Raw genomic sequence first — 27,187 nt, forward strand, 5'->3', positions numbered from 1 at the left:
AAAGATTTCAAGACTACGTATTTTTTCAAGTCTTCTTCAATACAACCGATGTTAATTTTGTACAGTATGGTCCATTTAGAGTTAAAATAGTCCATAAAGCACTATAGGCATTGGGGGTGTTGATTCTGTGAAAGTGTCAATTAGTAGCTTCCAATGGGTGCAGGTGTAGGTTGGTAAGCCTCCTCATACTCTCAGATAGCCCCACCTCCCTGCTCCTCCAAATATGGACAATTCTGGTTAAACGACAAAACAGAACTGCGCTGGACAAAATGTCATAAGGGTTTATGTTGTGAAAAGGTCGCTCACTTAAGACTAGATTTCTAGCAGGTTAAATATCTCAATGAGTTAGCCAATACTACAATGAGGAGGTTAAAGAAGATAAACAAGAGCAGTTATATCCTAGATGAGCTGAATGATGTAATGTTTGAATGATTGATGCATAAATCGTGAGTAATACATTTATAACATTTGTGGTCAGATACAGAACCATTATTTATAGTGGCTCTTTTATTCTCTAAATGGGTCATATATTTGTTCGCAAAAGTCTATGTAAGAAGTAGTCTGCTGTAGTTCAACTTGTCTCAGTGCAGTTAAAACTCCACTGAGCGAGGTTTGGAATCACGAGCAGCTCCTGCTCCTGAATGCAGCCGACCTCCCTGGACATGTATAATTACTTACTGCAAGTCATTTGGGGAGTTCAGACGTAACCATAGCAACCTGTTGGATACATGCATCAAACAAATGGGGCACACTGTTGATGTAACACACACACCCACACACCCACACACCCACACACCCACATACACACATTACAGCAACATTGCTTCCCACTAGCAAATGAAAAAAACATGAACATTCTCTGAGAGACTTTGAAGACTTCTGTGTGTGTGTGTGTGTGTATGTGTGTGTGCGTGTGTGTGTGCGTGTGTGTGGTCGGGTCTGGTCACAGTGGTTTTTTGTGCAGTTTTATTCCTTTGAAACAGTGTAAGGCACTAAATCAATGATATATCAAAGAGACACTGTATTTCCCTGTGTGTGTTGGTCGTACTTCTTTTTAGATTAACTTTATACTTTTATTTTCAAGTAGTTTTAGCAGCTGTTGGAACTAGTATTTCTGGTTAAACTGCAATATTAATTATTTTCTATATCAAGCTTTACTTATTTCAAATTACCCGTAATATGTCGTGGAAACAGCAGCGTTTTCATTCTGAAAAAAAGCGTAGGTGAATAAGCAGGTGGACGAGCTGTAATCGGACTGTTGAGAAAAAAAGAAATTGACAAATCCTGAGTTTCTGTGAGTCACTCAGAAAACTCTGCTCCGACCCGAGACTGAGCCGAGTCGCTGCTCGGTTCGTTTGGCTGCTGACCTGATCCAAAGCAGGAGTCGGGCTGTCAGGTTTAACTTGGGATACACACGGCACATGATGATTTCCAGAGGGAATATAATTCAGAACACAACTTGTTGCCAACAACATCAGAGAGTTCAGACTTTGAAAGAGTACTGATGCTGGAAAACGCTGAATGTCTTGAGTTTGGCCACTTCAGAAAATCAAAGCTTTGTTTGTTATTTATTTTATTTTTTATTAAGGTCACAATATCACATTATCTGACTATAGTACAAATAATTTCTGTCTGTATGGAGACAAATTATGTATTTACATCCAGACAGAGATTCCTTAGTGACTATAGAACTATAGTGACATGATATGATAAACCTGGACTATGATGTCTCTACTTGTTCATTGGTGTCACTGGTTTTGTACTAAACTGCTTACAGACCTGCACAAAGGACATATTACTGACAATTTCCAGAGGGGCTGAATGTGAGAACGCAAATGTCCGAGTCATCTGCTCCAGATATTTTCTGGATGTTTTCCAGAAGCACACTTGTAAAATGTCCGGTAAATATATGAGTCTATGTTGAAGACTGTGAAAGACATTTATTCAGAGTTGTCTGAAAAACGGCTCAATACTTTTGCATAGACTCTGTATTGTTGTTTGTATCAAGTGTCCAAAATAAATGTTTGGGGTTGATGATTTTCTTAAAATTTCAGGTTGTATTTATTTCCAACAGTGAAAGAAGAGTTCTCCATGCTCTGAGGTCGAACTTCATGTGATTCTCCCTCTAACCTCTCAGGATAAAGTAGCAGAAAGTTTTTGAGTGTGACCTGCTCTGACCCCAGTGCTCTTCACTCTATGTGTCGACTGAAGCAGCTTTTAGCTTTAAGCACCAGACGCACAGAGGAAAAAGCTTTTTCTGGGCTGTCACTCATTCACGGTCATTATGACTTTATTCACTGAGTGTTTTTATGATAACAAGACAATGAACAGCACAGCCGGGCTGTTTCCTCTCGTCGCTTAGCAACGGCTGCTCAGTCTGCAATCCAACCAGCGAACACTCTTGGTAAATTTCTCTCTGATGGCTGTGAAATCGTTTCCACTTCCTCAGGTTTTGGTGTGTTCTTCCCTTATGAAGAAAATAAGAACCCAAACCTTATTTTAAATTTTAATTTGGAGAATGAATGAGCCGGTTATCAGTTGGTGCACACACCTCATCCACGGCTTGGAGAATGAAATCAAGTTGCAAATTAAAAACACAAGTGACTAAAAAAGTATTAAAATGTATGTTTTTGAGATTTCAGTAGAAACATCATTGAAAAAGCATCCCTTCTTTAAACTTCCCTTTTTTCTTTTACTATTGTTTTATCATTTTGTGACGAATTTAAGTTTTGTATTCATTATTTATATTATTATGATATCACTGATTTGGTAGTAGTGGTATCACTACATTTATCTACCAGTCACACACACACACTCACACAGACACAGACACAGTATGTCAAGTCGTTTCAATGGCCCCAAGTTGTTTAGTCTCTTGTGTTTACCTGGCATATGCTGTTGTAATTACTGCTTTATTACTACTGTACAAACACACACAAACTCACACACACACACACACTCACACAAACACTTCGCATGTCTTTATATGGTGAACTTCTCAGATTGAAAAAACTCATGTTGGATCAAAGGTTTGTGTGTGTGTGTGTGTGTGTGTGTGTGTGTGTGTGTGTGTGTGTGTGTGCGTGCACGTTTCTGTGTATGTGAGAAGGAGCAAAGACAAAGACAAGTGACAACAAAATGTGTGTGAGAGTTGTTTCAAAATTGCCTTAAGCTTTAAACTGAACTTGCACACTTTGATCCCTTATTTAACTTTATGTTCATGTTTGGTGAGTGAAAGAGAGAGAGAAGATAGACGGAGATGACAGCAGATAGATGAAGAGAGACAACATGTTCTGCCTTTTGGTCCTTTCTTAGTTTTCCTTTGGGAGCTCACTGACGATTTGTGTTTTTAACTTACTTGATGAGACAAACCTCTGCTGTGGTACGATCACATGAAAGAAAAAAAGGTGAATGCATTATGTTCATCTGGATTTTAATCTTACATCCTCTCTGAAGTGCTAATCATTTTATTACTGAAAGTAAACTGACATCTGTGAAAACCTGCTGCTTACTGTTGAAGGCAGTTTTCAGTTTGATGTATTAACATAGGTTTTCTGTAGCTATAGTTTCAAACCTCAGAATATCTGCCTTAATTTTTGATTCTTGAGCATTTAAAATAGTTCAGACTTTGGGCTCATAGGAAAGTGTTTTCCCACTGTTTTCATTCAGAGTTGTGCTGGCAGGTTTATATCTGAGAATTTCATATTAATGTGCCAAAGACCAGAAAAGGCAAATGTGAAAATGGCACAAAAGTTGACAAGTGTGGATGAGACTGAATCAGGTTTAAAATTAAAATCAAACTCATTAGGAACATGAACACGTCAAAAAAACTTTAGTGGGATAAGAAAAACCTGAAATGACAGAAAACAATTATATAGCTTGTATTTTTTCTTTTGGCCCATGTCCAGTTCACTAACATGGAGGAGGCAGGTTTTATGACCAGCCAGCCATAAGGGGGCGATCCATCATTTGGATGTAAGCAAAGTCTAAACTAGAGATGGGCGTTCGATTAAATAGTCTTCATCGATCGTCGGGAGAATTAATATCGAATTTTCGATTAATCATTCATATTTTCAAGTTCAAAAATTCAATATTTGTAGGCTATATTAAAATTAAGTGAAAAAACAAAGCGTGTTTCCTCATTGAGATCTTTATTACGAGATGAACAAAATATGCGCTGCCGTAATCTTAAGCAGCGGAGCCGTCAGCTAGAAGCCGGTGCTACTCAACCCAACTGACCCTCGTTTTTTTTCTCCAAAATATTATAATAATAATGATATAAAAACATTGTGTTAAACAACAACTTAACCACATCTATATAATACTTAGGTCTGACAGGTTTTGCCAAATGTAACTCAAAACTATCAAACAAGGCACTGAGTCGAGAAAGCTTCATAAAAATAACCAGTAACTCACATACAGCCTCAGCACCAGCCTACGGGTTTGTGTTGAGAAAGATGAGCATGTTAACATTTCCCGAGGTCAGACGCGAACGCAGCCTGGTGGCCGTCATTTTTTAACTCAAAATGGTCCCACGCTACACATCGCCATGACCTCTTAATGTTTACTTTGGAAATGGAAATACACGGTAACTCGCCTCCAGTCGCAGGTAACTGAGTAGGCCTGTGGCGTTTTTTTCAAACACTGGCCCCCGTCGTCAAATGTGTAATTAGTGAATTTCTCAATGAAAAAATTATTTCCTCGACAAAATTCTTAATGATCAATTAATCGATCGTCGATTAATTATGCCCATCCCTAGTCTAAACCCTCTTTATTGAATCATCATCCTCTGCTCACATTAACTGAACCTCTCGGTATTAAAAACACTTGGAGAGGTATCAAAACGAAGGCCCATGTGTTTTAGTGCAGATTCAACACTCGGACACATTTATTATGAAGCATATTTAAGAAGTGATGAGTTAATATCAACAGCAGCTGCGTCCGTCCGCAGACCTTTTTAGCAGCAGATGAACAGAGCAGAGCATCATGGGGCTTCTACTGTTCCAGCGACACAGTGACTGCTGCAGAGAAGTAAAACAACATCATGGACAGCTGTGGGGCCGAAAAGCTCCGGCTGAATAAACGTAGTAAAAACACTGACATTAATATTTATATTGGTCAATTTACCATTCACTCATGTAGCCAGTGTTTCACATTGTGTGGAGTCTTAAGTTTGTCATTAGCAGTGGGAAACATGATGCATCCCGACTTATTTAAAGATCTGTCCTAAGACAGCGAGCACACAACTGTGTGATATGTGATTTTCACATTGTGGGGAGTCAGCAGCGCTCTGTGAGAGACAGTCTGTGTCAGCAGCGACACTCTGGAGCTGGAGGTTTTGAAGCCTTGGAGCAATTTGAGCCTCTAGATTCAATCCGACATGTTTATTTCCTGTGTTTGGAAACAGAAGATGATGATGATGGGTTATAAGAATCAACAAATATAAAGATCTGAGGGTAAACTCTGTCCATCTTCCTCCCTTTTTCTCCTACTCTTCTGCGTGTCACACAGTCACACAGACACACTGTCACGGTTTCAGTTTGAGGTGTGAGGGCCGAAGTTGTGTTTTACAAAAGGTTAGATTAGGAATACGAATCTCTCAAGAAATTAATGTAATGCTATGCAAATTGTCTTGTACCTTTGTGCAGGTGTGTTATTGTGAACATATTGGCAGTTTAAACGATTTCCATAGTATCTTATCCTTTTCATCACTCTCCTCATTTCCTGGTGAGAAAGAACGAAAGAAATACAAATGTTTATAGCAACAATTCATAATACAAATATTATTCGTTTTATCCACCTAGTCACCTAGAAATAGCATGTGTATATAACACGTGTATATTAAAATGTGTATATTACATATGTATATTACATATGTAAATTACATATGTATATTACAAACTATATATTATTTTACATGAAACTCTTTTCTGTGAAGATGACAAATGAAACACAGTGATACTTTTTTAGGTGTTTTGGGTCCAGACGACATTTTGACGATATCAAGTTGCAAAGTGTTTCTTGAATAAACACGTAGTATCTCAGGTCCCTGGAGGAAATAACTTAAAATAACAACAAACTATAAAATAATCATCAGCTCAAACCACAGTCCTAAAAATGTCTGGTTGATCAGGGATTTTATTGCAGTATTTTGGTTGGGTTTGCAGTACTTTTGCTTGGTGGGATAAATAAGCTACATGACTCAAGTCTGTGAACTGGAAAAGCTGCTGCAGGAGAAGGCAGAGGTTGAGTAAAGATACTTTAGGGTTCCATACAGGAACAAACCTCTGCTGGTGAACAGAGAAAGCTGCAGGATCATAGCCAAACCCAGCTATGACTCACCATCACTTTCCTGTCAAAGTGTGTGTGTGTGTGCGCGCCCGAACAAGACTGACAGCTTCCTGTGCGTGTGTTGAAATGACAAAAGCTGTTTCCTCATTTTACAGTAATGGAGAAATGAGACCCTCACACACACACATACACACACACACACACACACACACACTATATATTTTATGCTATTGGAAAGTCTGGGTGTTGGCAGCAGATTCGCTTCTCCCTGTTCTTTCCTTTATTTCCTGGAAAAAAATCACTTTTCTTTCTATGCAAGTCATTTATATTTGAATAGAGAAATGCAAACACAAATAGATCTCCAGTTTGCAACCAGTCAATTGTGTCTCCATCCTGGAGGGACAATGTTTACACATTGTTGTGGTTGTTCTAGATCCATTCATTCAATGTTCAATCATTCAGGTGGTCTGTTTTTAAATAGATTTTACTGTAAGTTCTTACTGAAGGTGCAGGTTTATTTTTTAACATGCACAACACTTTGTTCATGTTGGGTTCAATTCCAGTTCCCACTTTGCGTCAGAATGGCATCTGAAGGAACCAATTGTGATATGATTTTGATTTGAACCTTTTTTTAAATGGGATGCCTACAAAACTCAAATGAGGTTTCACTTTTAACCTTATGAGCTGTTACAGGAGCATTTTTCGAACGAAAATAATTGTGCAATTTGGTGCAGCTTGATTGAACTTAAGGAGACTGTTGGGCCACGGGAGCTCTGTGCTCTAATAAGTGACATAGTCATTCAACCGATGATGTTGATTATAACAAAAGATGAATCGGTAACTGTTCCGACCCTTTGTCTGCATTCCTTAAATTTGAATGGGTACTGTTTTGGCCCATGTCTCATTCTAGTTCAGTGAAAATCTGTTCTGTAGTTTGTGACTAATCCTGCTGACAAACAAACAGAGACACAAACAAACAAACAGGGGTGAAACTCTGGAGGTTAAAAATAAATAATGGTGTGAATAAATGCTGGAGGGCTCCACGTGTCGTGACTGGAAACTTCAGGAAGATAATTTTAGCCCAGGTTTTCACCAGAAAGTCCCACTGAACATGAAACATATGAAAACGTAGTATTTGTTTGAACAGGGTTTTAAATGTTGACATATTGTGCATGAATGAACACATGGCATGTCGACTACAGTAGAAATAAATATAAGTGTGACACCACAGCTACGCTGCAGTTATTTACACTGAGCCTCTTTAAAGGACCGCACCACTGGTTTAGCATGATTTATTTTATTTACTACAACTCACAGAGACTTAAAGTCTCAGCTAACGATTCTGCTGTATGTTTACGATTATAATTTTTTTACGTTTCATTCCAGGCATCTGGTTTTCATTAATTTCTTTATAATACAGTGTCATTAGCAACCAGCTCAGAAGATTTAATGTCATCAAATCAAAGGTGCATTAAAGCTGCATGAAAATGTACTGACTGAGGACTTGTACTGATGCATTCTGCAGAGTTATTGTGACTTTTACTCTTTATTTTGAACATTTGGTTTTCAAATTCATACTTGAGCCACTTTAAAAGCATACAGCGACCATTTGAAAATAGTTTTTTAGAAAAGTTAAGTGGAAATAATTTGTGGTTGGTGAACTGAAACTTTCCAAAACACCACCACCACCACAGCATCAGGCCTAAATCAATAGTTTCTCTATAAACCACTGGCACACAGTCACATCAGCCAACATAAAACTGACCCATTAGATTATTAAAATTGAGTGACATTGGCTAACGTGACTAACTGGTCCGTCCCTGAACCACAGACAGCTCTGATTGGTCACGTGCCACCAGCGACCTCTGATGTGACCTTGGTTCAGATCTCATCAAAAGCTGCATGTCTGGGATCGAATCTCACAGGATGCATTACAAAGATGTTAGGAAAAAAAATGAATTATGAAAAATGTTTGTACAATTTATTGCTCATATTACCAAACTTAAAGCGACCTATTTAAATATCAAAATGATCTCTTCACATTTTGGGCAGTTATCTTATTTCATAAATATGAGGCAGGGTTCTTAACTGGAGGAATATATTCTGTTAGCTGGTGTCTCTTTCTTCAGTTTTTTTCCTTTTCCTCTGTTTCCCGAGATAGATTTTGCCGACTTAGGGTTTTCAATATGGAATGTTGTTTGAATTTTCAAGTCTCTGTGTGTTGTCTGTGGCCTGGACAGTGTGTCACAGGCACACAAACACACATACACACACACACACACACACACACACACACACACACACACACACACATACACATACACATACACATACACATACACACACACACACACACACAGCAGGACATGGACATGGGACATTTGGGCTTGTTTTCTACTGAGACAGGGAGAGAGGTGAGGGGGTAGAGAGAGCATTATTAAAAATGAAAGGGAGAGAGTGATTTCATAACATGACAGACGGATGACCAGATGAAGCGAGAGGGAAAGAAAGAGAAGAGACCACCAGTGGAATGAAATAAAAAAGATGAGTTTAATCGAATTTCACCACATTTCCTGTAAAACAACTTGTAAAACACATTTACTATTGTTCTTGCTTCTTGTCAAGACAAATCACAAATGTGTAAACTGATAACAATGATGCCAATGACAATGAAACTGTGTGTTAGGGTCAGAAGTTGTGTGTAAAAGCAGGATTTCTGTGCGTGGGTGTGTGTTCTGTTTTTTACAGGAATGTTGATGTGATAATGGGATTAATGCTGAAAGCTCCACCTACTCAGTGTTTCTCTGTGTTTCTCTGCAGGATCATTCAGGAATGAAGGCATCAGGGCATCTGACGTCCTGCCTGTGTTAAAGGAGAAAGTTGCCTTTGTGTCAGGTGAGTTGGTTAAATCATTAAACCCTTTGAATTCTGAGGCCGCAGCATCCCATCCAGGCCGATCCCTCAGTTCCACTGGCGTCTGTAACTCAGAGCAGTCTCTCATTCTGCTTTTTGTCTTGTTAGTCTTGACAAATGGAGGTTTATTTTCCATATTCCAAAACAAATCAACATTCTCTACCACACCTGCTAATTTTGCGATTTTTAAGGCTTGACAGTCCCCTTATGAACCAACATTTAAATGCACTAATTCAAGATCCATTAATTATTCTCTGAGAAATTAAGGAAAAAGATTTAGAAAAAGCCATATTTCATAATTTAAAAGCAAATTATTATATATTGGCCATTCGTTTTTTAGTAGTCCTGCTACCAAACAAACAAACACACACCGATGAACACAGCCTCCTTGGCGGAGGTTACTACATCTCCAATTAGGGAAAACAAGCATGGCAGAGCGAGTACTTAAAGGTTCAGTGTGTAGAGTTTAGGGTTATCTAGTGTTGAAGTTGCATGTTGCAGCCGAATACCCATCAAAAGGTATTCTCAAAAAGACTAAAAAAGGTCCAGTTTGGGCTACTGAAAAAAACATGGGGGCCTCCGTAGAGAGGACCTGCTCCCCATGTAAATATAAAGTATAGTAAAGAGAACATTTAAGGGTAAAAAAAATGTATTACAATTTAGGATTATTAGACACTAAACCTTTAAGTCGTGGTTTAGACGTGGAAGGACGACATGACAGCTTCCAGATTTGAGGCCATATGGGCTGAGACGTCATGATTGACAGCTGAGAGTGACTCACGATTGGTCAAGCCTGTGTGACCTTGAAACATCATGGATGCGCACAATCCTTTGTATCTAGAATATTTTGGGTTCATTTTTGTAAACTGCATGTACACGTCATCCATCTCTCTTTACTGTCCATACACATTCAATTCTAATAGGATTTTTGTTTCACTCCTCCCTTATCAGCTATTATCACAGAAAAACCCAAAGGTTACGTTCAGCAGCCAGGACTTATGGGAAAGCGTGTTCATAAAACATAAATACCGACAAAACAAGATATTAAGCTGTTTATTGAAACATACAGTATGAAGGTTGCGATGCGAGGTAATGCTGAAATCCAAGTCACTGGACTATTCCAGTCCATGCAGGCTTAGTTTAATGTGATGTTGTCACAAAATGTATACATGATTTAAAATAAATATAAATGAATTGAAAATGAATTAACTTTTCATTCATTAGTAGAAGGCATATAAACTTTCTATTTTTAATTTTCCAGGTAGCTCAGGAGTGGCTGTGCAAAAGCCTAATTTATTCAACATTATACAACTGCGATATATTCCATTACATTTTGGTTTGATTAATACATCGACCAGATGGCTAAGAATAAATTGCAAGTTCAACATTGCTGTGAACTGATTTTTTTCCAGACTTGTGTAAACCATCATCTGCAGCAGTATTGGATTGTTTTGATTTGTTGTCGAGATGATTCATTCTTAAGTCAGCGCCATAACAATATGCTTTTAAAAGTTATTTATCATCAAATTATTCCAATAACATTGACTCAACACGGTGCATTAGCAACATCAGCTGACTGATTCTGACGAGGTCTCAGCTAAAATGATTTGTCAATTAATCAAAGACAAATAAAAACTTCGGAGTTGGAAAGCTACTATAGACACACATCTCTTACATTATGTGTGCAAGCTTCTTTTCTCCATAACGCTGCTTCATGATCTCACTCAGCACATTCAATAGCACAGTGTGAGCGATGGAAGCTGCAGAAAAGATCATGACCAGGAGTAGTTCACCTCAGTCAGGAAACAGGCAGGAAAATCATCACAGGCCCTTCACACCCTGAACATCACTTAAGTGACCTCCTCCCCCTCAGCGGAGGTTACATGTCGCTGCGGGCCAACACAAGCAGAGAAAGCAGACACATCAACAGTTTCAATCCAACGCCGTCAACACTCAAACACACTCAGACGTGTAATGGATTCTGGGTCTGAACAAACAAGATCTAGTGTCACATTATCTCTGCAGAACAGTGTTATCTCCAATCTATTGAAAAACGACATTTCCGATTAAAAGAATCGGCAGCAAAGTCAGAAGAGTCCAAGAATAGCAATACAAAAGCTTCTGTGTTTTTTGTGTGTCACCTGTGTATCACTCCTGTTTAGACAGGGGCATTTCTAAATATATAAACATGTTGGGCATTACTCTCTAGCTTTACAGCACTTAACTACTTTGGTTATTATTTCATCAGTGGTACTGTTTGAGTACAGCAGTAATGTGTAACAGCGGACTCTGCATTCATAAGAGAGAGAGAGAGAGAGCATGTTAAAGGCCCAGTGCCAACATCAATCTGTCAACAAGATCCCTCCTTAGATTACAGCAGCATACTTCCTCCCTAATCACACACTCAAACGCATACACACACACACACACACACACAGGCCGATTTTCCACGTCTGAGTAGCAGTTTCATAAACAGTGTGATTTGTGTTTCTTATAATAATCTAACCAAAACATCTCTGCACACATAATTTGTCACAGTTTGTGTGCATATGTGTGTGTATCGAGTGTGTGTTTATGGGACACACACTCGGGGGGGGGGGGGGTCTTTGGAAAAGTTGATAGTAATGATACTGATACAGAGATGTTGGAGTAGTTAGAGTAAAATAATGTGCAGATTAACACTGATATGATGAGAGTGGATGTGATTAAATACATGCTATGAAATAATAGTTTTTTTACATAACTCTTTTAAGAAAAAAAAAAATACTAATACTAACGACTACTAATGACTGTTTTAACTATTGCTCCTAATAGTACTTTTATAACTAACATAACTACTGCAACTACTGCTACTGTCAAACTGGTGGATTCAAGACTCAATAAACTTTATAGTCATTGTGGAAGCACAATGATTTATAAAAGTGTCCTCCACAATCAAAATGTTATGATGATTTACAAAGACAAATATGCAAAGTATAGATAAACATCTATATACTAAAATATAAATATAAGCAATGAGTATAAGATAATGGTAGAACTACTAGTGCTTCTACTGCCATTACTAGTAGTGCTACTATAATGCATCAATAGCTCCTACCTCTGCAGCTCCTGCAACTAATGCTGCTATTCATTGTAATGAATGTCATTTCTATGCAGCCAATCTCAGGCTGCGCTTATAGACAGTACTTCATGACGATTTAACAACTGCCCCTGTTTGGTTACTGCTCCATTCTTAGCTCCATGCAGACAGAAAGACTACTACCTCCCAACTGACAAGATGCTGCTACAAACCAATCAGTGTCAAGTAGACGTAGACGCAGACCATGTGGGTGATGACGACAAGACTGACACATGTCAGACAAAATTGTTTAGTGCGCTCCTTAAATTCCAATGTGAAACCAAAAGTAACCAGATCAAATTAAACAATGGAACATAGACATGAAGCTTAGTTCAGACTTCCAGGTGTCAAATCGGGGTTTGTAGCACAAGTTAATTGTCAAGGATTTGTCAAAATTATCATGAGTAACTGTTACACTTTATAGTATTTGTCAACATTACACATCATACTAATCGTCTGTTTGCATGTGCACGCACAGGTGGGCGAGATAAAAGAGGAGGACCAATTTTGACGTTTCCTGCCCGAAGTAACCACGACCGAATAAAACAAGAAGACCTGAGGAGGCTGGTCACGTACCTTTCCACTGTTCCCAGGTAAACTCCCTCAAACACACACATACATCTTAATGCAGCACATGTAATTATCAACCATGGTGTGTTTTCATAGGTGCTATGAATCAAAGTTGCGCCTCAGTTCAGTGACTCTTTGTGAAGAGACAAGACGGGAGACGTTTGAGGATGAAGTGCATGTGGAGTGCTTCAGTGCTGTCCACGCTGTGGAATCAAACGCTCCTTTCTACTCCGTTGCAGCAGCAGAAGGAGAGCAGCGTTGGATTTGCATCAGCATGAAAGCTGCTGTGTTTTGTAGCCAACGGCTACTCATCACAGTCTGAGGATGTGACCAGTCAGGCTGGTGGAGAGAAGAATCCGGTCTCCGTTTTTCAGAATTTATATTATTAATCCCCTAAACCCTTTTTTAAATTATTTTTTTGGTAGGTTATTTTCGCTACCAAAAAATAACCTACCAAAAGGTTATTTTATATAAATATGTATATTTATATTGCAAGGTATAAATATACATATATACCTTGCAATATACCTATATATTTATATATATATATATATATATACAGTATATAATAATAATTAAAAAAATAAATAAAATAATAATAATGTAACTTTATTTAATAGCACTTATCTATGATAACATATTAAGGTTGATACATTAAAAACCAACAGATCTATACAGAAAGGAAGGCATTCACTTTTTCGCTTGTGGTGCAACTAAGCTGCAACCTATTTTAATAACTCCTTGGTGGTGCATTCAAGGACACTCTCACATCAAGTACTCATATTCATCTACTAAAAAGTGTTGATATTCTCTGTCATAACAAAATGAAAAAGCAGGCCTTTCATTGCATGACTTAGTTTGAGTGTCCTTGGACGAGCTCTCGGGAGAGTTTCCCATCCAGCAGCTGCAATGGGAAACTGATGTGCATGTAACCACACTTACCTGGGTGATGAGAACACAGTGTTATTGACCCAAACTTCTGTATTATTATTCGATCCCAATCAGCCCCGCTCGGCTTCACCCTGCTAATCGAGCTGCTGTTTCCATGGTGACGGGTAGAGTCTGAGGCAGATTATGATGGATGTGCCGCTGCTGAATTTAAATGAATAGAGACTGAGTGTGTGTTTGTGTGTCGGTGTGTCGGTGTGTTTGTGGTGGTGAGGTCATTTCAGTATATTTTAACTCCCCAATCAGTAGCTGAATTCACTGGAGTTTGGGGGAGACTGTTTACAAGCTGTTCATTGATGGAGGAAGGCAGCGTCAGTGGTACTGCAGCGTACTTCAGCTCTGATGGTTGAAAGGTTGGCTTATCAATGGCAAAGTAGTTGTATTTTAAGGCGGCATGGTGACTTTGCTCGTAAAGGGTTCTGTAATCGCACTGGAGAAACACTAAAAATGTATTCCTTCTGTAATAACACCAAATATACATTTTTCAGAATTATCTTGATCTTTTGGTCAAACAAACAATTGTATCTCATTCAGGCTGTTTTGAAGTGTGCAGTTGGTTATAAAACCTGTTACGAGTATCTCGTTAGCACATAGCTATTCATTCACCTTTGTTTTTGTTTCTGACTGACACTTCACTGACAAGCCTCCAGAGCTCGAGGGGATACAGAGATTTGTGTAGAAAATAAGGTGATGGAAACCATTCACGGCTAAATACCTGCTACACCCTTCATTCCTCCGTAATGGCAGAAGGACATTTTAGTGGTCAAAGTCAAGGTTGCTGTGAACTTATAAAACAAGAGGATCTGCAGAGAATCCTTTGCAATTTGGTACAAATGTTCACTTTGACTCAAAGATGAACTGATTAGAATGTGGTGGGGGAAGGTCAAAGGTCGAGATCACTGTGACCTCACAGAACACATTATTTGGTCTTGTGAACTCAATATCTCAAGGACAGCTTTAGAGACTTTTCTTCAAATTTGCTAAAATCATTAACTTGGGTACAAGGATGACCTTGTATGCTTTGGGAACACGTTGTCTCAAGAACTCTTTCGATAAAATCCTTTCAACTTTGCCACAAACGTATACTTACACTTATATATTCGCAGATTAACCTATTAACATTAGGGTGGTCAAAGGTCATGGTGGCCTCGCAAAACATATTTTTGGCCTTTTGAACCCGATATCAAGTCTACCTTTAGGGAATTTAAATTTGACCCATTGTCAAAGATTAAGTTAGGTTGGATTTCAGTTTTCAAAGGTCGAATGTCATGGTGACCTCATATGTATCTGGAAGAAATGTATGTAGACTGAAGCTGTTATGGTTAGCAAAGGCATACAACTGCAGGGTGGTATTCCAGTTTACTCATCGAAGTGCGAAATATTAAAGGAGATGAAAGGAAACTAATGCAGATAATTTGATGGCCTAATTGTTTCCTGATGCTTGACTTTCTGCAAGCTCGCCAGACTACTACCTTATCTATGACTGGTTCACTTGTAATTTTCTTAGTTAATTAGTCCGTTGAGTTTAGGATTTTGAATACATTTTCCTGTTTCTTCTAACCTACTGCATTATCTTTCTCCATGGTTTCATTCCGTCCTGTCACCCTCTTCATGTCTTTCTCAGTGAGGACGTATGTAAACGCGGTTTCACTGTAATCATCGACATGCGAGGGTCAAAGTGGGAACTGATCAAGCCCCTGCTGAAGACGCTGCAGGAGTTCTTCCCTGCAGAGATTTGTGTGGCGCTTATCATCAAACCGGACAACTTCTGGCAGAAGCAGAAAACAAACTTTGGCAGCGCAAAGTTCTCCTTCGAGGTCAGTAGGCTTTGTTTCAATGATGAACCAAAGATTGTGAAGTGTTTGGGTATTTCACTGAAACGATTTTTGGCTAAAGCTGAAACAGAAAATGCGACATTTCAGGTTAAAATACATAATTAGATATTTAGTTGCATCACCTTTGAATCCTGTTTTCTAAAAGCTTCATTTTTAAGGTAAGATATTTGGTTTGTTAATGTATGAGTTTAAGATATTTTATCTAAGCTAACAGCTAAATTTAATAGGTAAAAATTCATGGTTAGATAATTGTTGACTTGTGTTTGAATCAGGTTAGCTAATGGCGACATTTTGCTGGTGATATTTGTCGTTTTGAACAGTTGCTGTACCAAACCGTTCAGTTTGGCAGGTAAAACAATTTGGTTAAATTAGCTAACACTTCACTAAAACTAGCTATTAGTTGGCTTGTGTTAGCCAACGTTTCGGTTTAGCTTTTAAATAATATGTGGTGTTGGTTAGTTAACAATTTAGCTTAGGAGCTGAAACCTTTTCATGCAATATAAATCAGGGCAGGGTTTCCACTCTCAATTTAGAAAATCACATCACTAGTTCATTCATAAGTCAGAATTGCATAACCTCCAGCAGTTTGTATTTTCTTATTCTTGAATTTCTGTTTCTGTTTTATCAGACCAGTATGGTGTCAGTTGAAGGTCTGGCCAAACTGGTGGATCCCTCCCAGCTGACAGATGACTTTGAGGGGTCTTTGGACTACAACCACGATGAGTGGATGGAGTTGAGAGTATCTCTGGAGGAGTTCATGACCAGTGCTGTTCACCTGCTGTCTCGACTTGAGGACCTGCAGGTGGGTGGTGGACAGACCAATGAACGGCTAATCAGGGAAAGATGTGTGGATGGTTTTAACGGATCGAAGGAGCTGTCCATCCCAGTATTATGATGGTGTGCTGTGTGTTGCAGGAGCTTCTGTCCAAGAAGGAGTTTCCTGCAGATGTGGAGGGATCTCGTCGCTTGATTGAGGAACACACACAACTTAAGAAAAAGGTGAGAGAGAGGTACTTTTAGGACAGAAACATATAAAGACAATTCATGTTTAAGACATTATGTGCTTCGACTGAAAGTAAAACTTTTAATACCAGGAACTTATAGTATAACTGCTGTCTAAAGACCGGGTTCGATAAGGCAGATTAGACTGCTGACGTATGAACAACTGGTGGCTACAAAGAGCTGTTCCATTCCTGTTCATAAGGCAGAGGTAATTCAGAAAATTCATAAACAATGACAATGCTATATAAACCAAGCAACACTACAACAAAATAAAACATGGAGGAGATTCAGATTGTAGTTCTGCTGGTGTATTTGATTTACTGGAAAAGATATAAGCACCACTAACACTCAATATTCTAGTAATGAACCAATCAAGTATGGTTCCTAGTGCAAGTCCCATTCCAAACTTCTGGTACATTTATGAAGTAATACCTCCCTAGATGGTAATTTTGTCTGTGGATATAGGATATTCTACCTAATTTAGACCCTGGTCCCTTTGTTGCAGACGTGAGGGGTTCCGGATAATGTTCCAAGTTCCGGGGGAAAGTTCCTATGGTCTTAATGTAGCTATGGTCTAAACGTGGCTATGGTTATACAAGCCATTAAAAACATTGTACGGTCTTCTCCTCCTCTTCTGTAGGTGCTGAAGGCTCCAATTGAGGAGTTGGACCGGGAAGGCCAGAGGTTGCTGCAGTGTATCCGATCAAGTGATGGTTTTTCAGGGAGGAACTGCATATCTGGCTCTGCTGACTTCCAGAGCCTGGTGCCCAAGGTAATTCCCCAGGGAAGTTCACCCCAGCTGGAAATTAAACTGGCTGGTTACAGAGCACATTGATATTATCTCTTTAAAAATGCAAATGGTAAAAAGGCCTCTAAACATGTCGAGGGATAAAAAAAAAAGGGGAAAGATTCAATGGTTCAAAGCTTCTTGATTGTTGAAAAATACAATGATTTATTTCTACTTTCTTAAACACATACACCAACAAACACCAGAAGTAGGTTATAGTATAATCACTGATTAGGTGCGTAGTCTCTTTTATTTCCTCAGGCCCTCAACTCTCAGTACAGTTAATGAGAAGTACACGCAGCATGTTAGCTCGTTAGCTTGTTAACCGAAGGGCTCTGCAGGGGTTGTGTAAGAGCTCATTGGGTTTCAATTCTCAGGTTGTTTGCATGAAGTAGATACACTGTACATTACAAACAGAGGAATGCATTTAATGCATTTTTAATACAAGGCTTAAAAGATACAGGACTTCTAATGTCTTACCTACTTAAATTCTGAAGTGTAGACCTGATTTAATATAACCGCCTCTCAAGGAAACAACTGTGTTTTAAATAAGTTAACAATGAATAAATTGTTTAAAATACTCAAAGGATCTGACAGGCTAGTGGTATGTCAGGAGACTGGATCTGCTTATTCTTACATGACACATTGGTGCAATTTAAAAGCAAAATAAAGAAAAAAATGGAATTTAGAGTTGTGTTTGACTGGATAGCAAACCAAAGAAAACACTTGAATGATAGCTCCCATCACATAAAAAGTGAAAGAGTGTTTTATTTAAACATTAAATGTTCACACTGGCAATATTAAAGTGGAGGATAAAATAAACACTATATGTTTTATTTATTCAGACAAATCGTCGGACCATGAACTATGGCATGTTTTTCTGCTATGATCTATCATGAAACCAGTCTACGTAAACAGCTGAACTCTAAATAAGTCTCACATCATTAGAAACATCATCTAACAATACTTGATTATTTAATTTCACCAGGTGGCCAGTCTGCTGGATAAGCTCCACTCAACGCGGCAGCACCTCCATCAAATGTGGCACGTCAGAAAGCTCAAGCTGGACCAGTGCTTCCAGCTCCGCCTCTTCGAACAGGACGCAGAGAAGGTGAGTCTCACCTGAGACGGAGCAGAAATCATCGCTAGGGATGTGTGGTTTTGGAAAAAAAATGGAGCGTGCTTTATTATATTCTTGAAACTGCTTCATATTAAAGACCTCCAATGAAACCTTCTAGTTACTTTGTGTCTTAACCTATACATCTGATGGCCAGCAGCGTTTTACTGTGAAACCGCCCTCAGATATTTGCTGCACAGGGAAAGTGTTGAATTAATCATCACAGTAAATGTGCTGATCATTAAAAGCTAAATATTTGCTATTGTGTAATCTATAAAAAGGGTTAAAGGTTACAAAGGTTAATACCATAATATTTGCCACAAGGATATGTAGTATCATATTGTGACCTTAATTATTAAGTTAAAGGGCAGATGTACTTTTTGCTCTCAATTCCGATATAACTTCATGTTCAGGTTCATCCTGGATTTTAACTTTTGTATATATTCCTGCCTCCAGGACAGTTTCATTATATATATTTAATTCTCTCCTCTTTTCATCTTATCTGTGTTACTGTATATGCCTCCGAAAAACTTCAAGGCGCCCAAAAAGAAATATCCTTTAGCATTTGTCTAAACACAGGAACAGTGAGCAGTGAATCCAGTTGAAAATCAGCCAGCACTGCTTCGCTTACATCAGTGAAGTGATTAGCTGCAGTTGCGGGTGAATGTTTGGATTCCATTCATCATTAACATACCAGCCTGTTTACGACAGCACGCAACTATTTCAGTTTTAGTCCAAAATACTATATATGGAAACATCACGCTCTCTCAAATATTTTTCTTTTGTAAACATTACCAGACTAGTAAAAGTAAAAATGCTGCATTCGAACACATCACTAAATACCTGCATAGATGATGAGTATGATTACTATATACTGATGTGTAACATCTACACACCAAAAGTTACCATTATATCCTGAATGCAGCATAGCAACAATCATGTAAACAATGACGTCAACACTGGAAAGAAAATTCTAAATCACCAGATAAACACAAGCATTCAGGAGGTTACAAAAATCAGGTTCAGGAAAAACCCTCATGCCCCAGACAATTCCCCCTCATTCACACCTACCCTCAGCCTTTTCAGTTAGGTCTGGAAACCAAAAAGGTCAGAGGTGGTCTGGGTCTGGATCAAACTGAGCCATGGTTCGGCTCATTTGCAGAGTAAAAAACACCGTTTTGGATAGATAGATTTTTGAAACGGGAAGTAGCGACAACATAAACAATAAAAGAATAAAAAGAAGAGCAAGCAGCTGCAGTCTTCTCCTCCTCCAATATAATGTTTGAACAATGAGGAGGTTAATTTCGTGCATTTAAAGTAGTGTGGTCTACTGCGCCTGAAGGTGCTGAAGCTGGTAGTCATACCATAATGCTGCTACCATGGCAACCAAATGGCTCAATTTAACTGGTTCATTCATTTATCTCCAGACGCACGCCCATCTGCAAACCAATCACAAGTGTAGGTTGACACAACCCATTTCAGTGATGATGACAGGACAAAATAATTCAGTGCGCTCCCTAAATTACAATGTGAAATCAAAACTAACCAGATCCAAAACAATGGAACAAAGACATGAAGCTCGGTTCAGACTTTCAGGTATAAAGGGTTTGTTTTTCAGATGAGTGGATACAGATACACCAGTAAACATGGCAAAGGTACTGAATGATGAGCAAGGTTATTAACATGGATTAAGATCGTCTCAACCATGTTAACCTTTAGTCCTGTCTAACTGAGCTTTAAGTGTTGTAGTAGCCCCAGTGTTGTTGATGGAAGTACAAAATGTACACAACACTTGTGTTGTTTCACACAGAAATCCACATGAAGGAGCAGTAACATTTATTGTCATGCAAACAGAGAGGAATAAGAAAACAGTTTAGTCCACATCAGTAAGGAGTAGCTGCGGGGGTGTGCGGACGCGTTTACAGTGCGGTCAGACCTGACATTGAGGTCTTACTGTGGAAAACACTGCTTGAGAAAAGGGCCCTGTAAATGTGGTGATGACCACGGTGATCATGCAGGGCCACCACCCCCCGCCTCCATCTGTCTGGCAAGATTGATTCAGACATAGGAGAGAGCGTGAAGGTTGTCCTGGCCTCTCAGGCTTTAAGCCTATCAACTGGTGAAGACGAAGTCAACAAACGGAGAAAATAACACTTATTTTTGTTATTGAAAATGATCTTGTGGTCTCTTGTTTCTTTTCACATAGCAGATGGTTTGCGTTTATTCCTGATGCAACTTTCTGTTCCAGTGCAAGGCTCTCTGTATTTACAGTGGTAGTTAACATGTTAATAAGGTTTTCATGTGTGAGTGTGTGTTTTTGTGTGTGTGCAGATGTTTGACTGGATCAGCCACAACAAGGAACTCTTCCTACAGAGTCACACAGAGATCGGCCGTGCTTACCAACTTGCTGTGGAGCTGCAGACTCAACACAACCACTTTGCCATGAACTCCATGGTAGATAATGTCTTTAAAATCATAAATCTAACATTACATCACTGTACATCACTGCATGTCATAGCATGAAATGAAAATACACTTAAATAAAATTCTAAAAACATAGAACTTTCTTGGGTACAGTTTAATATGACAAATATGTGTAAATGTACAATAGCAAGACTTAATTAGATTATTTACATATTTATATAATTGAGTGTTTTAGGAGCATCCTTTATAAAGATGTTAGTGTCTCAACTCAGTATTTTATGCAATGTAAATTCAATAATTAAATAATGAATGCATTTTATCTTTATCTATCCCAGAATGCTTATGTAAACATCAACAGAATCATGTCAGTGGCAAGCCGTCTGGCTGAGGCTGGTCACTACGCCTCCACACAGATAAAACAGATCTCAGGTCAGCTGGATCAGGACTGGAAAAGCTTTGCTGCTGCGCTAGACGAGCGCTCCACCATCCTCGCCATGTCGTCTGTCTTTCACCAGAAGGCTGAACAGGTGAGGCAAAACATTTAACTGAACTGAACTTTGCAAAGAGTAGTGAGGATACTTCTTTACACAGCAAGCACTAGGTGGAAACTGAAGACTGAAGATGATTATGAAGGACAGAATTCATTGATTTTGAGTGTAAGGTCGTGATCGAATACAGTCATAATTGAGAAGAAGGACGTAATATTAAGAAAATATATGATAATGTGGTGCAGATGTGCCAAATTCCCCTTTAAGTGGCCCAAATACTCTCTTGTAGAAACACAATGGTGAATCATCCTACGCTGATGTAAGATCTCCCCTTTCAATTCTCTGTTATTAGAAGAAAAGATGTTCCACTTACTGTGAGACTGCTGTTGGCGCTGCGGCTCTGCTGCTGATCTGCTAACTATCTAATCTCGGGGTCTCTCTGCAGCAGACGCTTGTCCAGAATGTAAAATGTAAATGCAATTTTTTTTGTATGTCTGATTATATTTAATAAATCAAACTGCTCCACTGCTGATTCCTGGAAGGTTGACATGGCAACAGATGGGACTTGTTTGATTCCTGCTGGGCCTCTGACATTAGCTACAAGTGTACATTTGAGGGAGAGCAGCACATGAAAGAGTAACAGAGGGAGAGAGGAAGAGAGGTTGGGGGCAGAGAGAGGCTTGGCTCAGACTGAGATAGAGAGAAACAGTAAAAAAACAAAACATGTGTCAGGATGAGAGATGAAACACAAGACGAGGAACGAGAGACGAGCACAAGAAAACTGGCTTCACTGAGTAAACGGAAGAGAAGAGTGAAAACCTGAACCTTATGTAATATTTCTAAGTACATTTTCAGGAAAGGAAATTAACACAGACCGGAAATGTCCCAGCAGCACACAGTTACCAATACAAATTACAATAATTACATTTCTTTGAATAGGTATGATGAATACCTACAGCAAATGTCGTGGCACCACACCGCTATATGCTTTGGACAAATATCAGAAAAAACAAGGTCCAGGACAAAATGTAACTGTGACATAGTGAAGGCCTGACAGTGGACAGTACTTTTTAAGTTGTTCCATTCTTCTGTATACGATATCTCAAGAACGCCTTAAAGAAAGTTTTTTGTGCCCTCACTAAACACATTTGCTGCCTTGTGAACGTAATATCTCAGGAACACCTTGTGGAAATTTCTTCAAATTTTCCAGAAATCTTCACTTTGACTCAAGGATTATCTGATGAGTCGGGTGGTTAAAGGTCAAAGATCAAGGTCACACTGGCCTCACAAATAATACTTTTTGGCTCCTTCACATTTTTATTAGATTTCAGTGGCCAGAGGTCAAGGTGAACTCATATGACATCATATGAGTCTGGAAAAAAAGTCAAACTGCACTCTTGGTCGAAGGCATACAACTTCACTCTTTGTATGATTTCCAATGTGTTTTTATCTGCTTCCTCAGTTCCTGTCGGAGGTGGAGGCCTGGTGTAAAGTCTGCAGTGAGGGAGGGTTACCTTCTGAGATGCAGGAGCTGGAGCTCGCCATCCACCGCCACCAGAGCCTGTACGAGCAGGTAACCCAGGCTTACACTGAGGTAAATCCACATTCCCAGAGAACCCATTAACTGGGATCTGTAACTGCAGGCTGTACGAGCAGCCCACGGAGGCTTTGGCCAGCGTTACACTCAAATCTAAATGACCAAAATTCGATTTGACAAAATTCAATTTGGTTTCTAAATTAAACGTATGAAGCATGGAGTCTCAGTTCACCATTCACAGACAGTTCTTTTTAAAGGGTTGCTGTGCACCAGCAGAGTGCAGCTGGCTGTGATTGGCTGTGATGACAGGGTGGTGTTGATCACTTGCTGCACCCCCACTGTCCAGATCTGCTGTCTGGAAGAAAAAAAAAACTGTGTTCCACTAAAATTTGTCTTTGAAGTCTCCTGCTCTTCTGTGCTCTTTGCTTCGGTCTGATCTTGTATCTTCAGAAAAACTGTTACTTCAATTCATGGTTGTCTGTGGAAAGATAGGTTCACACACACACACGGACACACACTCAAAGCCTTGGTTCAGCTTGGCGAGCTATGACTGCATGGTTTTGTGTGAGCCTGCTGCAAAAAGTGACACGCTTACAAAGTATTTTATCTTCTACCCATGACCTGATTCAAGAAACAATTTAGCTGCTTTCAGACAAGCATAGAAGTCTGGAACTTCTCCTGAAATTATCTGGAGAGGCTGTATGTGAGAATGCAAATGTCTGAGTCCCTCCAGACATCTTTTACAATTTTTCCTACAGCAAGCAATTGTTCATGATGTTTCTAGCATGCAGTGGTTGCAAAATAGAAACGAAAAAAAAATCTAAACAATACAAATATCTCAGGATGAGAAACTGGAGCAAGATGTGCTGTAAACAATGAGATGCAGAATGATTTATATATCAAAGAGAGGAAAGGAAGGAAAAGATCTGCAAAGCAGAAAATACATGACCTGTCTACTTGTCTTTCTTTCTTTCTGTCTTTATCTCTTTGTTGTTTCTTTCTCTCTGTCTCTGTGCATTGCTTTTGTAATCTCTTTGTGACCGACCTCTGTCTGTGTGTCCAGGTGAGTCAGGATGGCAAAGCCCTATTGGATGTCCTCCAGAGGCCTCTGAGTCCCGGCAACTCTGATTCGCTGACAGCCAGTGCCAATTACTCCAAAGCGGTCAGTGCTATTGACTTCACTTGTGTTTAAGGGCTTTCTATGCTGGCCAATTACAAAAGAGAAGCAGCTTTACATTTTGTAAATTAAATAGAAAAAGTTCTACAGTATATAAAAATTGTCTTAGCTTTTGTGTTATTCTGCAGGTTCACTGCATCCTGGATGTGGTTCATGAAGTTCTCCATCATCAGCGGCGTCTGGAAAACATTTGGCAGCACCGAAAGGTCCGACTGCACCAGAGACTGCAGCTGTGTGTGTTCCAGCAGGACGTCCAGCAGGTGTGTGAGCACACACACACACACACACACACACACACACACACACACACACACACACACACACACACACACACACACACTTCTGGTGCCTACACAAGTAAAACACTACATTTTATTGCCGTTTTGAGTTTATTGAAGGGGGTTTGTAAAAGTTTTATTCAATGAGGTTGCAGAATTCTTTCAAACCACGGTAAAGCATGTAATCTTCTACGTAAGCATGTAATCAAGGGAGCAGACCACAGTCGCGTGAGTGTGTGTCGTGGACTTTTCTCAGCAGTGCAGACTAGAATCACCACAGCTCGGATATTCATTGTTGTCCCAGTGACACATATTGTGTAACATGAAAATGCCTCAGATAGAATCATAAGCTCTTGCTTGTACCACTGCTGACATTTGAAAGACAAGCAGACTGTGTGGGTTTGGAAAGGTGTCGCCCCAGATTACTGGATTTTGTATAGATATTCAGAGGCTCAGAATTTAAATTTATGAAGGCTATTTATAACTAAACACAGTGAATGTCATCATTGGGGTGGGAATAGGTTGCGAGTATTGTTCCATTACTTCAACATGATTTATCGTGGCTTTAACACTCATGTCGTAGGAATGAAGTACAACCTAATAAACCTGACATGAGTGAAAATCCTTCAATCCACATGTTCACCTGCATTTTTAGTACAGTACAGTAACAAGTCAACACACAGTGACGCCGATGAAAAGCAGCTGAAATCAGCCCCTGAAAGTGTCGCCAAGAATCGCAGCCAATGATGTTCATGTTTTTCCAGAAACAGGCTAAAACAGGAACAGCACAGCCAGTTACGATTTACAGATGTTAATGTGTAACATCTGCAAGCAAGGACAGTATAACAGATAAATGATGCAGTTGTCAGGAAATGAGATTTCAGTCTAGTCTATTGGTGAAACAATAAATAAATAAATAAATAAAAGTAAACTGTCAACTTTTTCGCAAAACAAGTCATATTTTGAGTTGTTTATAATATAAACACAAATTTTGAATATTTGCCAGTTCTCTATATTCTGTTTTCATCACTTCGTTACAAAAAACACGTCTGGGCTTGAGCCAATTTCCTTCTGCTTAACCTGTTTTTCTGTTTTAGGATCTTTATCTATGGTATTTCCAGACAATTCAGTGACTCAAACCAAGATTGATTCATTGAAAATTAGGAAATAAAGATACAATTGCGAAAAAAATATTAAGTTGCAGCCTCAATCCCGCCATATCTTGAACATGATATCTCAAGTCTGACTTTAGGTAATTTCTTCAAATTTGTATCAGCTATCATTGATATATATATTGATATTTCCTGTCACCAATAACAAAAAGTGTCAGTTACAGTCATTATATTCATATTTAAGCAGCAGAATAAAACCACTCTTCAAACTCCACACCGCTGCTGTTTCCATGTAAACCTAAATATTGCTTATTTTTCTAGGTCACGTTCAGTAGTTTGGGAATACACACACACACACACATACACACACATACACACACAGACACACGCAAACACATACAAACACCCACACACAATTAATTTAAGAGAGAACTATTGTAACATAACCTCAGCAGAGAGAATTAGGGCATTGGGCCTGAGCCATACAAACATTTATATGTGACCCAAGAGAGAGAGATAGAGTGAGGGAGTGTTGAGGAGAAGTCAAAAGATACAAAACGCAAGTGAAAAGAGTTCATATCAATAGATTAGAAATTCATTGAACACAGAGCGTTGCCTGCAGAACTCGTCATGCATCACTTTCTATGAGACCCCGGAGAGAGAGACACATAGTGGGTGAGAGATATACAGTACATAGGAATTTAGACAAGGAGCGAGAGAGAGAGTGTGCTCATACCAATAGCCTATAAATCAGTGAAAACAGGCCTTATTCAGGGCAGAGTTGTAACACTACAGAATATATGTGACCCCAGAGGGGAAGAGTGAGAGAGAGAGGTGCTAAAGAGAACATATTGGGTGTGTAGTTTCATTTGGCAGCTTTAGTTGCACATTCAAACAAAGATAGTCCAGCTGCAGTCGGCATGTTTCAGTTTGTATGTTACAACCTGGCTCTGACCTCTCTGTGGCTCCAGCTGGACCGACTGCACGATGCTAAGGTGATGAGTTACAGCACGGTTCATTCGTACACGCTGCGCCTTCAAGGCCCAGATGAGGTGATGGGTTAATGCTTTGTTGGTGCAGAGGAGGAGTCCCTTCTCCAAAGCTTGATCTGCTGTTTTAAGATGCGGTCGCGGACAGGGGGTTGTGTAGGTCAAACCAAAAATGTACTTAAATGTCAAGCTATGTCAGCAGAAAAATATGTGTACACTTACACAGGGAGGAGAGTGTGAAGATGTTATGTAAACTACCTCAGAACGCTGCTGCTTGGATCCTAATAGGCACCAAGAAATGTCAACTCTTACTTTTTTACTCTTAAACTTACATTCTGCATAGATTTAACAATTCTAATCATCATATTTAAAGCAATCACAGGCCTCGTTCCAACTACATCATTAACTCATTAACGTGCCTGGACGTTCACTTACGGCTGGTGACCCCAAAAGATTCCAACATTGTAGAAAATGCACCACAAAGCAGGATGGCACCTGCTCAAGTTTGGCCTGCAGTCGTCTAATGGCGCAGAATATACAACATCTCCTGTTCTTCTCGACTGCAGTGACCTACATTTCCCTCTCAGATTATGAAGGTTTC

The 27,187-nt window shown here is 39.3% G+C and overlaps 1 protein-coding gene across 2 annotated transcripts in view; it reads left to right on the forward strand.

Annotated features, from left to right (window-relative positions):
- The window catches only part of kalrna (kalirin RhoGEF kinase a), a 123,386-nt gene that overhangs the window by 24,285 nt on the left and 71,914 nt on the right, over window positions 1–27,187 (forward strand). For both annotated transcript variants that reach the window (XM_062402400.1, XM_062402399.1), the window contains exons 2-13: window positions 9,112–9,186; window positions 12,801–12,915; window positions 15,465–15,657; window positions 16,304–16,477; window positions 16,591–16,674; window positions 17,318–17,449; window positions 18,453–18,575; window positions 20,913–21,035; window positions 21,341–21,532; window positions 22,956–23,087; window positions 24,094–24,192; window positions 24,336–24,467. In XM_062402400.1, coding sequence (XP_062258384.1) covers window positions 9,112–9,186; window positions 12,801–12,915; window positions 15,465–15,657; window positions 16,304–16,477; window positions 16,591–16,674; window positions 17,318–17,449; window positions 18,453–18,575; window positions 20,913–21,035; window positions 21,341–21,532; window positions 22,956–23,087; window positions 24,094–24,192; window positions 24,336–24,467 — 1,574 coding nt within the window. The remainder of the gene's footprint in view (window positions 1–9,111; window positions 9,187–12,800; window positions 12,916–15,464; window positions 15,658–16,303; window positions 16,478–16,590; window positions 16,675–17,317; window positions 17,450–18,452; window positions 18,576–20,912; window positions 21,036–21,340; window positions 21,533–22,955; window positions 23,088–24,093; window positions 24,193–24,335; window positions 24,468–27,187) is intronic.

Source organism: Platichthys flesus, chromosome 13 (assembly GCF_949316205.1).
Source record: "Platichthys flesus chromosome 13, fPlaFle2.1, whole genome shotgun sequence".
In the NCBI taxonomy this organism is placed as follows: Eukaryota; Metazoa; Chordata; class Actinopteri; order Pleuronectiformes; family Pleuronectidae; genus Platichthys; species Platichthys flesus.